Raw genomic sequence first — 13,062 nt, 5'->3', positions numbered from 1 at the left:
AAGCATGTGTCACAATGGGGAGAAAGTGGAGGTGCAAAGTTATGGCGTGTTTGTTTCTCATGTAGGGAGGCAACAAATCTCTCCTACTGGCTGCCAGTGGGCTTTTCATCCAGCCAATGCGAGTTAACGAAACCGCTAGAAACAGTTACTACCTGATGCATTTGCGTGCAAACGCCGAATCTCAATAACCCCTTTACAGCTAAAAAAAAAAAAAAGGTCTGCAAGCCCACAAGCGCAATTGAATTATTTGGGAACACTTGATCCGTCCTGTGCGCGCAGATGCGATCCAAGCGATTCTCTGGGTTTATATTGGAGCATCAAAGCAAATTTTACGCACGAACTGCGCGATTTGGCGTCTTAAATATGGTTAAATTGTCAGAATCTAACTCTGAATTAAATTTCGGTTGATTTGTTTCTCTCTCTCTCTCTCCCTCTCTCTCAAAAAATGTTTTTGTGCGCAACTGTGAAAAAATGGAAACGTACAACACAGTTGGGATGCATTGCAAGAATTTCACATTTTAGAGCGGATAACGCCAACGTCATCCATATTTATATATATAAACGCACCATTACTAATTACAATGAAAAATTAAATGTGCAACCGATGTATAATATTACATGGAACAATTTCTGTGTTTTTTTTTTGTGCAGATGGGATATCCCTGATTATCCGCCAACAGGAGCCATATTTATTTATGTATTTATTTATTTTTTCTGCCCATCACTCTTCAGTGGGCGAATGATCTAATCTAGAATCTTGATTCTGCGTAAAACCCACCCTAACTGTCTCAATAACAAACACATACACGTTGGCTGTCCCCATCTTTTAGAGGTGGTGGTGGGGGGCGGAGGGGAGCGGGATCGGGGAGGAGGCGAGAGATGAAACTGTCATGTCAAACGTCTCCCCCCCTCACCAATGGCAGACAGCGCAGCGCGATCCCGAACGCGGATTGGAGAGGCGGGCCAATGAGCGGGCGCAGAAGCTCCGGGAAGCCCGGCCTCCCTGATTTCAACAGATTGAAATGTAAGCCTGTCTCCGGCGCCTTCGGGAAACAGAAAGAGAATTTTGTCCCCTCTTCTTCATTTTGTCGCACAAGAAGTGGGTTGTATTTATTTATTTTTTTTGCACTCGAGTGCGGGACACGCTGGACGCGCGGCAGGATCCACGGAGGCGGCACAGAGCGGACACCGTGTACTTCCTTTGCGGCTTCAACACGATGGGTGAGTTCAACTGTCCTTTTCTCTCCCGTCTTAACGGGGAGGATGCAGCGATCGGTTTCTAATAGGAAGGTGAGAAAATGCAGCGAGATTTTTTTCTTTTTTTCGCTCTTTTTCTTTTTCTTTTTTTTTAGTTGTTTTAGGCGGAAGACTGTTAGTCGACAGTTACGCACGGGATTTTCGGGTGCGTCCCCGTGGCGTTTGGATCGTGTTAATATCAACAAACATCTCGCATAACTCGTACTGATTAGCTTCCAAATCAAAGCGAAAATTTTTCTGAGAAGAAAGCATAAAATGTTCCTCTGTGGGCTTTTTAAAAACAGCTATAAAAAGTTTATAAGCAGAGTAAAAAGCTTCCATCTGCTTCATTAGTTCACCCAGAAATCAGATTGTGTCAAATCGCTTCCATCATGTCAGATGTGTGAGACCTGTGTGTGTGTGTGAGAGAGGGTGTGTGTCTGCGTGTGTGCGTTTTGGCCATTAGCGTCATGTCTCACAGCCCTCTCCTCTGCCTGTTTTCGACACTAGAACCTGCCTTCGGTGAGGTGAACCAGCTCGGCGGTGTCTTCGTGAACGGCCGGCCTCTCCCGAACGCCATCCGCCTCCGCATCGTGGAGCTGGCCCAGCTCGGGATCCGACCGTGCGACATTAGCCGCCAGCTGCGCGTCTCCCACGGCTGCGTGAGCAAGATCCTGGCCCGCTACAACGAGACCGGCTCCATCCTGCCGGGGGCCATCGGGGGCAGCAAGCCGCGGGTCACCACGCCCACCGTCGTCAAGCACATACGGACTTACAAGCAACGGGACCCAGGGATTTTCGCCTGGGAGATCCGGGACAGGCTGCTAGCGGACGGCGTGTGCGACAAGTTCAACCTGCCCTCCGTGAGCTCCATCAGCCGGATCCTGCGGAACAAGATCGGGAATCTGGCGCAGCAGAGTCAGTACGAGTCCGGCAAGCAGGCGCCTCACCCGCCGCCTCAGCCATCGTTACCTTACAACCACTTGTACTCCTACCCGGCGTCTAAAGTGCCCAATCCTCCCGGCATGCCCACCCTTCCCGGACACATGGCCATGCACAGGATATGGCCCTCCTCGCATTCGGTCACAGATATTCTGGGGATTCGATCTATCACAGAGCAACAAAGTAAGCAAGGCTGCGCAAAGGCCTGTTACTGTTACTCACTACAGCACATTTGAACCAGCTTTAGGGGGTAGTGTGTGTGTGTCTCTGAGTGTGTGCGTGTGTATAGTTTCCAAAGTAGTAATTGATAAATAATAATAATAATAATAATAATAATAAATAATGATAATATACCGTTAGGTTGCTGATCTAGAGTTGGCATGAGGTTCTAGGTGTTAGAATTTGTTCGGTGTTCTTTGGCGCGTTTCCCAGCACAGCCAGGGCCTCGTGTTTGTAGTCCAGTCTGTGTGACACATGCAGGTAAAGGCCCAGATGACTTCGCCTAAACCCCCCCCTCCACCACCACCCCCCACACCGCTCCACTCCACAACCCCCTTCAACACGACCGCAGATGTTTTGGAAACAGTGAAACAGGATCCGGCATAAATCAGTGTTAATGGTGGGCTCGGGCTCAGCAGCTTGTTTACCGTCCAGTCTGTGTGACACATGCAGGTAAAGGCCCAGATGACTTCGCCTAAACCCCCCCCTCCACTCCACCCCCCCACACCGCTCCACTCCACAACCCCCTTCAACACGACCGCAGATGTTTTGGAAACAGTGAAACAGGATCCGGCATAAATCAGTGTTAATGGTGGGCTCGGGCTCAGCAGCTTGTTTACCAGGGGCAGGAGGGGAAGTGCTGTCAGGGTTCCGGGCTCCTCTCCACTTCCACCGCCGTCATATTAACAGCGTATATCTGTAACTTAAGCGGCCCAAACGAGACAAACGCGAGGCAGATATCTGCGAGAACTCACAGGGGGAGGATTGTGTTTTTGAAAGGCTGCCTTTCTAAACAATTTATGCATTTCCAAAATCACTTGCAGATGTCTTGTGGCTGCGGGTTTTTAAGGTTTTCGCGCTGATCTCGCCATTTGCGCAACTAAAAAAAAATAAAAAAAAAATGGATCGAGACCTTGTGAAAGGTGGGGGTCAAAATAGACGCGTAGGTTGATTTGTTTTTTTATTTCCATGCGCACGGATTGTAAAGTGCGCGCCGGCGTTTGACCTCTGAGCAACAAATGCAAAACTGCTCAGATAGATTTATAGGGAGGCAGACTTTTTATTTTAGCTTCTAAAGCGTGAATTTTGTTTAAATGTTTTATGGGGTTGCTGCCTCTCAGCGGTAAACACTGGGAGGATGGTCCATTACGCACGAAAGGGAGGAAGTAAATTTCAGTCACCCCACAAAGATTGGATGGACTGACCCACCGTAGAGTCCAGTTATACAGCCTGCATCATCATCTGAGCTTTATAAATATATAAATATATAAATGTATATATTAAAAAAAAAATCCCCTAACACTCCAGGCTGAAGGCCTAAACTTTAATCGCAGAAATAGAGAAAAAACAAACAGAAAAAGGAGCTTCCGTTTTATTTGTTTTTCTTTCAACGCTTTCAAATAATCTAGATGGATTCATGAAGGAGCAGAATTTTAAATCTATGAATATTAATTTGCAAAACACACAAAGTTGGTTTCAGATTGAATCTTATTTTATTTGTGCGCAAATAAAAGCGTGTAGATTTATGGTAGCATTGCTGGGTAGAAATGGCAATCGGTCACGCTTCAGTGCAAAAAAAAAAGAAAACAGTCACAGGGTAACCTGGCTAACCTTCGGCTTTTGAGTGCGAGAGTGCAGCAGCGGCCTGGGCCGCTCTTTTTTCTCCTCTCTTTCTCCCCAGAGTTTCCTTCGAAAAGCTCTTCCTGACTTCCCTGTTCTTCTGTTTCTCTTTTACCTCTTCCCCCAGTTAGTGACAGTCCATCCTTTTCCAGCGCCAAACTAGAAGAATGGAGCGCTATAAACAGGAGTAATTTCCCACCAGCCAGTTCGTCTCTAGTCAATGGCGTGGATAAGGCGCATTTAGAACCCCACGAAGCAAAATTCACACAGGTAAAAATGTGGAGATGTCTCCCTCTCTCTCTTTTTTTTTTTAAATTAAGCAGTCACTTTTTGTAAATCAGATTTTTTCCCATCTATTTATAGCAGTCTTGATTTAATTTTTCAAAAATAATTATATGGCTTGAAGTCCCCTTTTTCTCCCCCCTTTCAAAAACCACCAACATGCATTGCAGGTTTGCACATTAATGGTGCGCTTCAGTATTATTATTATTATTTTCATTTTACAAGCAGGGTTTTCCGTTGGTCCTGCTGCTTGGTCATTTCTTTTGGGGATTATTTATTTAGCAACTGACAAGTCAAAGAGGTTTCATAAAATAATATTATGGGCTTAAATTAAATTGCGAACGTATTTCCACTCATAAAAAAAAACCCTCCTGAAAAATCATTAGTCAGATTTTTTTGGTTTTCTGGTAAATTATTCGAGAACAGAGTAATTGATTTAATGTGAGCGACTTAAAGCAGCCGTGAATGTTTAAGCTATTAACCCCTTAACTGTCACCTCCCCAAAAACACTTACATGCGAGTCAATAGGTGCGAGGACGCCGATGTCCTCGTGACAATTATGAGGTTTTAAAAACATGGAGAGTAAAAACTTTTTTTAAAAATGCCTGTTGAACATTTTTATTTTTTAGAAATAATTAATAAAAACTTATCAGATTTGCAACAGTGGCGCCCATAAAGTTGAACACATTATGTTTCCAGAAACATTCTTTATATTTTCATTTCGTTTCTGTTTAAAAGTGAGTGTTTAAAATCACTGTGTGTGTGCATATATATATATATATATATATATATATATATGCATATATGCACACACACAGTGATTTCTGAAATAGAGAAATCAATTCTCTATTTCAGTTTCACACGCAACAGCGCGTTTAGACTTAAAGGCGAAAAATAGGCCTCAAGATACACAAGGCATAAATCATATATTTTAAAGTAAGCTGTTTATTTTTAAATTTTAGCATAAATTCCAATGAAATAATAATAAATGTAAAATTTATAAGTTTTGGACGCAAACGCGGATCATAATTTTGCATAAATTGCGAAAAGGTTGGTTTTGGTGACGGCGCATTGGCGCGTGCGAACGAATGTTTTTCCTCTTTATTTGACAAGAGCAAAAAAAAAAAAAAGAATCTCGAGAGATGTCCACGAGGCGTGATTGATCGTCCCACTTCATCAGTTGGGGGGAATTTCAGGCTCAATATGCAATAAATCTATCTGGGGATGTCGCTCTGAGCGCGCTCCCAAAACATAATTTGGTAGACAGATATCCCCCGCAAAAAAATACTTAAGTAGGAAATTAAATTCAAGCATTAAGAAGAATACGTTTAAACAGAAGGGAAAAAGAAAGCAGACATTCTCAGAACTAGTGGAGAGTCATGCAAACATGTACAGCTCCTATGTTTTCTAAATTACAAACATCCCCTTAAGATGCAGGCCTGATTTTTTTTTTCCATTTCCCTGGCTTTGGCAACCAAGAGTAAACCCGTTTAAAGGACTATTCCAGAGTTTATTTTAACTCGAGCATTAGCAGGCTAGATCAAACTAAAAAAGCAGAAGTGGCCAGCAGGTCGTGTGTCTGCAGGGCCAGACGCTGCGGTTGCAAACAGGTAGCCTGGAGGCTTCGCTCCGATAACAGGGAGGGACAGAGGTATCCATGGAAACATGGGCAGCATCACCGAGCTGTGTTGGAGTTGAAGTCACGCCGGGAAGTGCAGTCGGAATGGATGCTGCTTAGCTGCCTTGAAAGGGAAGCAGGCCTCATGCTTTCCGCCATGCCGCCCCCCCCAAAAAAAAAAAAAAAAAAAAAAAAAAGCAGCATTGAGAAACGCTGAAGCCACAACACTGATTTAAATAATAAACAGTGGGATTAATGGAAGGCGTTTAAATCTTAATCGAGCATAAGGATAAACAGAAATCTGGCTTTACAGCCACGTAATAAAAGCTCGAGCCAATACATTAAGTACATTTAAAAATGATTTCATTTTATTCAAGTTCATTTTGATCTTTTAATCTCATGTGTCTTTGTAGCCAATTATGTCAACATAATTAATAAAATAGTAAAAAAGGCAAGTCAGTTATTACATCACGTGAGCCAAAAATACAGCAGTTGATCTACTTTAAAAATATTCAGAAAAGGAAGGAGGGGAAAAAAAAGTAGACAGCCAACAAAATGATGCAATCAGGATGGACTGTGTTCTGTGTGTGTGTGTGTGTGTGTGTGTGTGTGTGTGTGTGTGTGTGTGTGTGTATGTGTGCAGCTGCTGTGTTGTACTTTACCTTTGAGAAAATTGCACAAGACATACACTTGGCACCGTTCCGCAGATGGGATTTTGTGGCCTGCTATGAGCTAAGAAAGCGACTAAAACAAAAAATCTTGCTCCATCTTCATGGCTTATAATGATTAAAAACAAAAAAGTCATAAAGTAAGCAGTAAGCCTGTGTAACGTTCTCATGTCGTGACAAAGTTGAGAAAAAACACTAAAGTCACACAAAAGGCATTTTTAAAAAGCGCAGCGTAATTTCAATTGCTTTTATTTAAAACAGAAAAGCAGCTGTTCTCACTGCTGTGAACGTAGCATGTTGATTACTAAAGTTTTCATGATTTAGGGTAAAAAAAAATATCTATTGCAATTTTGGCACACAGACTAAGTAACAATATAGAATAAACATACTTTAAATTTAACTTTCTGCCATACTGCTAATTAAAGAGCAACAAATATGAAATGTGGCTAACAGCTGGTTAATTAGTCTGGTTATCTGCTCAGGTAGCCACTCTGAAGTCTGCTACTTCACAGACACCACGCTCTTAGCTTATTAATATATGTATATATTTTTTTAAATCTTGAAAATTTACCTTATTAATTGTGGACTAGGGCTCTCATTTAATTTTCATGCCACTACCGTTTCCATTGTTCTACTCTTTTTTATTTATTTTTTTAAGCAGCTAACTCTCTTGTAAAAATGGCAAAAGAATGCTGGCATTCTTTCAGTCGACTGACCGTCAGTGTGCAGCAACAGATTTGGGATTGGGGGTGCAGGAGGGGCACTATGTCACTCTTTGATATCCGTACACCTGGAGGAAATAAAGGCATTAAAAAGGATTTAGAAAAGTATGATGGAAAATTTGAGCCGTTTTCAAAACGACCTTTTCGGGACCTCCACGTTCCTCCGAGACCTTTAACGCAACGGCTAAAAGATACAGTTTGAATAATGCATTTATTATTTTTACTACTACTATTATTATTATTACCATTAGTTTTTAAATTTTTTCAAACAGGCATGCAAGTGCGGGGAAAAAAATCCCAGTTGTAAAAACTAATAACATATTTGTGCTAGTACTAGCTAGACCACCCACGAGAAGAAATTCTGTCTCCATGATCAAAATGTGAAATCCTCCAGTTGAATCCTGTTCCTGTGCCAGAGCAGCAGAGCCCGTTCCTGCGACGTAGCCCTCCCTTTCCTCATTTTCTATCATATTTCCTCTTCTGCTGCCTCCTTCTCCCCCCCCACCACAAATCTATCATGACATCTGTTTTGTGGCGTCCCCCAACAAGCCTGTACTCCATCGGCTGGTGTGGTATGTGGACGCTGACAGAGAAACGTCCATTTTCAGCGCAAAGTAAAAAAAAACAAAAAAAAAACAAAACAAAAAAAAAAACACTGCAGCCACCCATGTATGGTTGTTATGCTCCTTTAATGTGTGGCAGGAGCGTGAGCGCGCATAATTGATCAGTCATACTTTCATCAAAATCAGGACAGTGGGATTTTTATGTGGTGGCTGTGAAGTTAGGGATTTAGATCTGCTGTTTATAATTCAGCCGATATTACTTTCACTTATTGCTGCAGCTTGCTTCTAAAGCCACAGTGTATGTGTGTGTGTATATGTGTGTGTGTGAGATATATATATAGCTTTCTCAAACTCTCAAATCTTAAAGTCACCAAAATTCATAAAAGTGTTGCCACCAAATGACATCCGTTTCATTTATTCTAAGAAAGCGACTCAAACTGGACTCGGTTGAGGACAACAACCACAAACAAAACCAACTGGATAAGTTTTGACCTTTTTGATCCACGTTGCAGATTTAATCTGGACTTTTCCCTTCTCGTTTCCAGACGCCGAGTGGATTGCCCACAGCGAACAGCTATGTCACAGCGCCCAGCATCCCTCCCTACCACCCTCCCACCCAAGTGTCACACTACATGGGGTACAGCGCCACCACGTCGGCCTATGTGACCGGACCCACATGGCAGCCGGCCAGTGGCAGTGCTCTATCTCCCCACAGCTGTGACCTCGCCGGCCCTCTGGCCTTCAAGAACATAGCGGCGAGCCGCGACGCCATCCACCCGGTCGCTGCGTCGGTGCTTTGAGCGTTCCCTCCGAGGACTAGAGACGGACAGAGTCTGGGGTGGGGTGAGCAGTGGCGGCGGCGGTGTGAGGGTGAGTGGACGGGACAGGACAACGGACTTCGAGTCTTGTCGTTTCGCTCTTGCAGTCGCCCTTCTATGAAGGACTGAGAACCGCCGCCGAATGCGGGACGCTCTCCCTCGACCTTCGCCCCCTCTTGCCTCCCCCCCTGCGCCGCACTCCAAACTCAACACGGCGAGACCGAAGGCCGAAAGGAGTAAAACGGTCGACACAACAAACTCGTTGTCTAAAAGGACGCGCAGAGCAGGTGTTCTGAAGGGACAAGTGCGTGACCACCACTCTCCACCCATCAACACTATTCCTCTCAGACTCTTTACTGCACACTCTTTGGGCAAAAACGGGGTAATGTACGACTTCAGAAATATACAATCAACCTAAAGAAAAACACTTTGCATGAGTGTTTCAGGGTGCTTGTAAATTACTATTGCTTTTTTTTTTTAAAGTTTGTATGCTTTTTTTTGTTGGTTGTTGTTTATGATTTTATAAATGGAGCATTGCTTTTTCCCCACTTCACTAAAAGTGTAGCCAAAGAAAGAGCTCCACACAGAAGTCTTATTTATTTAGGTTAAGGTACGTTGAATGAAGTGCAATTAGCGTTGCAGAATGCATGGGAGTCTCCATGCACATTAGGACAGAATTGGAATTATGTTGCAGAGCATTAACAATTGACAAATGTTGCACAGTGAAATTGAATGTATCTTATTAAATTGTTTGGCTGTTTACCGATTTTTTTTTTCTTCTCCCCCCTCCGGGGCATTCCTGCTTGTTTTGGGGGTTTGGGGGTATTAACACGGTACACACCCCATCGCGGGGAAAAAAGGAAAAGAAAAATGTTTTTCAGCGTCTCATTTTATTCCATCTCTGCTAAATTCAGGGTATTCTGGCACTCTGGTCTGATTTACATGATTAGGAAGCTGCTTTTCATAAACAAAAACCAAACGAAAACAGCGAGCCGGCCCTCAAAGTCTGCGTTTTTGATTTCCATGTGTCATGCCTCATTGGGCAGTCCATCAGGAAGAATTTGAGTGCGGCGAGTTCATCGCAACATACGGCAATGTCGGCCTGTAAAGCAGCACAGGCAGGAGTGTCTTCTGACCTCATCGCATCTATTCATGCTCTTTATCTCGGTTGAAAGTAATAAATCTGCATTGTGACCAATGTGCAGAAAGTGTAAAAAATTGTGGTTACATCAGGGCAATGACTATATATTTTTTTTTTTATTATTCCTAGAACTATTTGAAGTACAGCTAAATACCAAAATAATTCAGATGTAAAGTTATTTTCATTCAGCCAAAACGTTTGTGACCGATAGTTTGCGTCTTTTCACTTTTTCTATCGGATTCAAGTTTGGACAATAACTATGCGACTCGCAAACGTCGATATAACTTCCAGTCAATGTTGATCAAATTAGAAAAAAAAAAATATTCCAAGCTTAAATCTGCCAGGGGTATGAATCATATTGGGTTTAACTATATATTTTACATTAAAAGTAAATTAGACTTCCTTTAATGTCAGTTTGCAAAAAACAGACCCTAAATTACATTGTAAATTACAATGTCATGTTGTCCATTTAAACCTCCATTTCTATTCATGACAGAATAAGTTTCAGTTTATTTTGTGATTTAAAAGGTTTGTATGGGGTTTTGCGTTGTGTGGAAGGAACGGCGAACTGAAACGCCGCCGCACGGGAAAAATCGACGGGCAGATAAGTGGTCGAGCCGGGGCCCGTTTCTGACCGGCTCGCCGCGTTCGTCAAGTAAGAAAACTTTATATATGACAAGTTTGCAGAAAGACAAAACAAAAAAAGAAACGCTTTCTGCAGATTTCAAAAAGGGGGAAAAGTGTGGAGTAATAAATTATTCATCTGCGCGTCGAGCAAGCCCCGTCTAGCCCTGCAGTGGAAACCGGGGATTTAAACAAACTGCGCTGCGGCGTGGAGGCGCAGATTGATCTCTTGATAAAGCGGCTCACCTGCTCCCTTTCTGTTCCTCCCATGTTGCTGCTGAGGGAACTCGAGAAGGTGTTTCGCTTTTTCTTTTTCTTCCTTTCTCTTTTTTTTTTGTCTATCCGTCCCGTGTCGCAGCGTAAACAGTGCCTCCGCGTTGCAGTGTCAACAGTCCGCCCCATGCATGAGCTGATTTGACTTGGAAAACGCCTCTCCCCGCATCCAGTGGTCACGGACCGTTGCTCACGGTCGCAGTGTTTGACCGTACGTGAACCACATCGCGTTGGGGGTAGGGGGATGGTGGGGGGGCGACGTGCAGACTGCAGAGGCTGGCCATCGCCACCATCCTTTAACCGAAGACCAACTATCGTCAACGGCTAATGATTCTTTTGCTAGTAGAAGAGGGTTGGATGCTGTTTTAAAGTCAACTTTTTCTTCCAAGAACAAAAAAATAATAAAAAAAAAAAAGAAATGGCCTTTGACTCAAAACATTAAAATTCAAGCTCATCTGAAGGCCGCGTGATGAATATATTTTCAAAAAAAAAAAAAGTGCTCGAAAAGCCCTCGCTGCTTAACTTTATGGTCCACAAGATGCAGTTTTGAAAATAGGGGCCGACACGTGTTTATAATTAATTATGTTGAGTCTGACTTCAGTGTCATATGGTTATCTTTACTTCTTCACATGCAATCAGAAACAAGACAGCCTTCGGTTTTTGCAGGGTAACACAGAGCAGAGAATGTTGACACTGGCTGAACACGGCGCTCTGTGCGTGCTTCTGCTCAGTGAGCACTTTTCAAAGAAGCTGACGACAGCCAGAGTGTTTTCCTAATGTCTTAAAACAACAACGTCGAGCAGACAGGTGAGCAAAACCTCTCAAACTTGGGATTTTAAGAGAGGTGGAGGGCAGAGGGGAGGGGGAAGAGAAGAAATCAGCAGAGACGAACCCAGCATGTCTTTGTGCATGCACGCACCCTCACTCTGGTAGATTTTAATGCACATTAATCACCGACTGTTTGCATTGGAAAACACAAGCAGAGCCGAGCGCAGATTGGAGGTTCGTCAGAGTGGAACCGCCGAGGTGAAGCGCTTCATACGGAGGCCGCATATTTTGCTGATTTATGGTGATCAAGATGTGCGGGGAATTGAGCTGAAGGTGGCTTTGTTGCCTAGCTACCGGCAATTTTGGGCGTGCATGTTGCAAGCTGTCAGGCCCGAAACAAACATCCACGCTGAGCACTTCATTACGAAAAAAGGACAGGTTGTGAGCTTACGATTTCATCAGTCTGCGAGCCACGGTTGTTCATCTATCACCGCAGGTCCCCAGGCAAAACAAAAAAAAAAAAAAAAAAAAAAAAAAGGCAGCAGCCGTTTTAGTTTGGTGCAGAGGAAAACTCCCACATTAAGGGGGGCGGCTGTCAAATGCCAACGTGGCTCGGTCGGTCGGAGCTACCAGATAAGGTCACGATAAGGGTCTTCGAGGGCAGCCGCGACGCCCCGCGGCTCTCGGACAGTTGTGTTTGTGAGATTGCATATTTGTGAAAAAGATATGCGGGCCGAGGGAGGGAACGTGAACAAAGGACCCGAGGCCTCATTAGGATTTTTCTAAAGCTTGTTGTTTAAGCTTGCACTGGAAGCTACACTCAAGACACGGAAGAGACTGACACTCAGCTGGCAGGCGCAACTTGTTCGGCTGACAGCTAGTCAAACAACAAAAGGCTGGGATGGCAGGAAGATGAGAAGCGAGTGATGGCGCGGTAAACGGGGGGAAAGCCGATACGCTTATATCAGCGCCGAGGTGAAACACGAGCAGAAAAGACGGATGTGTGACAGCACAAGTCGGCCATTAGGGCACGGGGAAGAATGCATCCCGACCGCAGCTCGCACCAGCGCATAAGGAGCACATTGTTTCAACCTTTCAATTTTTTAACAAAACATGGAAACAAAACTCCATATTTTATGCGTAGTTAAAAAAAAAGAAAAGGTAAATTTCAGATCATGGAAAGGTTGAAAATGGTAATTTCAAAAACTAACTTTATGCATTCTGTTGGGATTTCATGTTATTGTGATCAACGCACAGTAGCGCATGACTGAAGTGAAAGGAAAAGGTTTTCTAAATTAAAAAAAAATAAAAAATCTGAAAGTGGCAGTGAGCCGAGTTTGCATTTAACCCCCATTTAATTGGACAGCCTTAAAGAAAATAAGAGACAAATAGTACGCCTGTGTGTAATTTAACTTCGACATGAAGCCTGCTCTGTGAAGGCCTCAGGATCAACGTTTAAATCCAGGTTAGGATAAAAAAAACAAACAAATTATGAAAGCGGCAGTGAGCAGAGTTTGCATTTAACCCCCATTTAATTGGACAGCCTTAAAGAAAATAAGAGACAAATA

The 13,062-nt window shown here is 43.5% G+C and overlaps 1 protein-coding gene across 2 annotated transcripts; it reads left to right on the top strand.

Annotated features, from left to right (window-relative positions):
- The first annotated feature begins 1,027 nt into the window (after nt 1-1,027).
- Nucleotides 1,028-9,450, top strand: pax9 (paired box 9). Of its 2 annotated transcripts, XM_007567050.2 has the most exons (4): nt 1,028-1,221; nt 1,747-2,361; nt 4,145-4,287; nt 8,416-9,450. In XM_007567050.2, exons 1-4 carry the CDS (start codon nt 1,218-1,220, stop codon nt 8,668-8,670), a joined length of 1,017 nt encoding a protein of 338 aa, XP_007567112.1. In that variant the 5' UTR covers nt 1,028-1,217; the 3' UTR covers nt 8,671-9,450. The 2 variants fall into 2 exon arrangements, with proteins under 2 accessions (XP_007567112.1, XP_007567113.1); XM_007567051.2 differs by lacking the exon at nt 4,145-4,287 and having other exon boundaries at nt 1,029-1,221.
- Nucleotides 9,451-13,062: the final 3,612 nt, after the last annotated feature.

This window comes from Poecilia formosa, unplaced genomic scaffold, assembly GCF_000485575.1.
Source record: "Poecilia formosa unplaced genomic scaffold, Poecilia_formosa-5.1.2 Scaffold203, whole genome shotgun sequence".
Lineage (NCBI taxonomy): Eukaryota > Metazoa > Chordata > Actinopteri > Cyprinodontiformes > Poeciliidae > Poecilia > Poecilia formosa.
This window is presented reverse-complemented; position numbering and strand designations above follow the sequence as displayed.

What these genes read in the sequence shown, in the direction of transcription:
- pax9 (XM_007567050.2), top strand. An exon ending in ATCTATCACAGAGCAACAAA is followed by an intron (nt 2,362 to 4,144) that starts GTAAGCAAGGCT and finishes CTCTTCCCCCAG; the next exon opens with TTAGTGACAGTCCATCCTTT. An exon ending in ACGAAGCAAAATTCACACAG is followed by an intron (nt 4,288 to 8,415) that starts GTAAAAATGTGG and finishes TCTCGTTTCCAG; the next exon opens with ACGCCGAGTGGATTGCCCAC.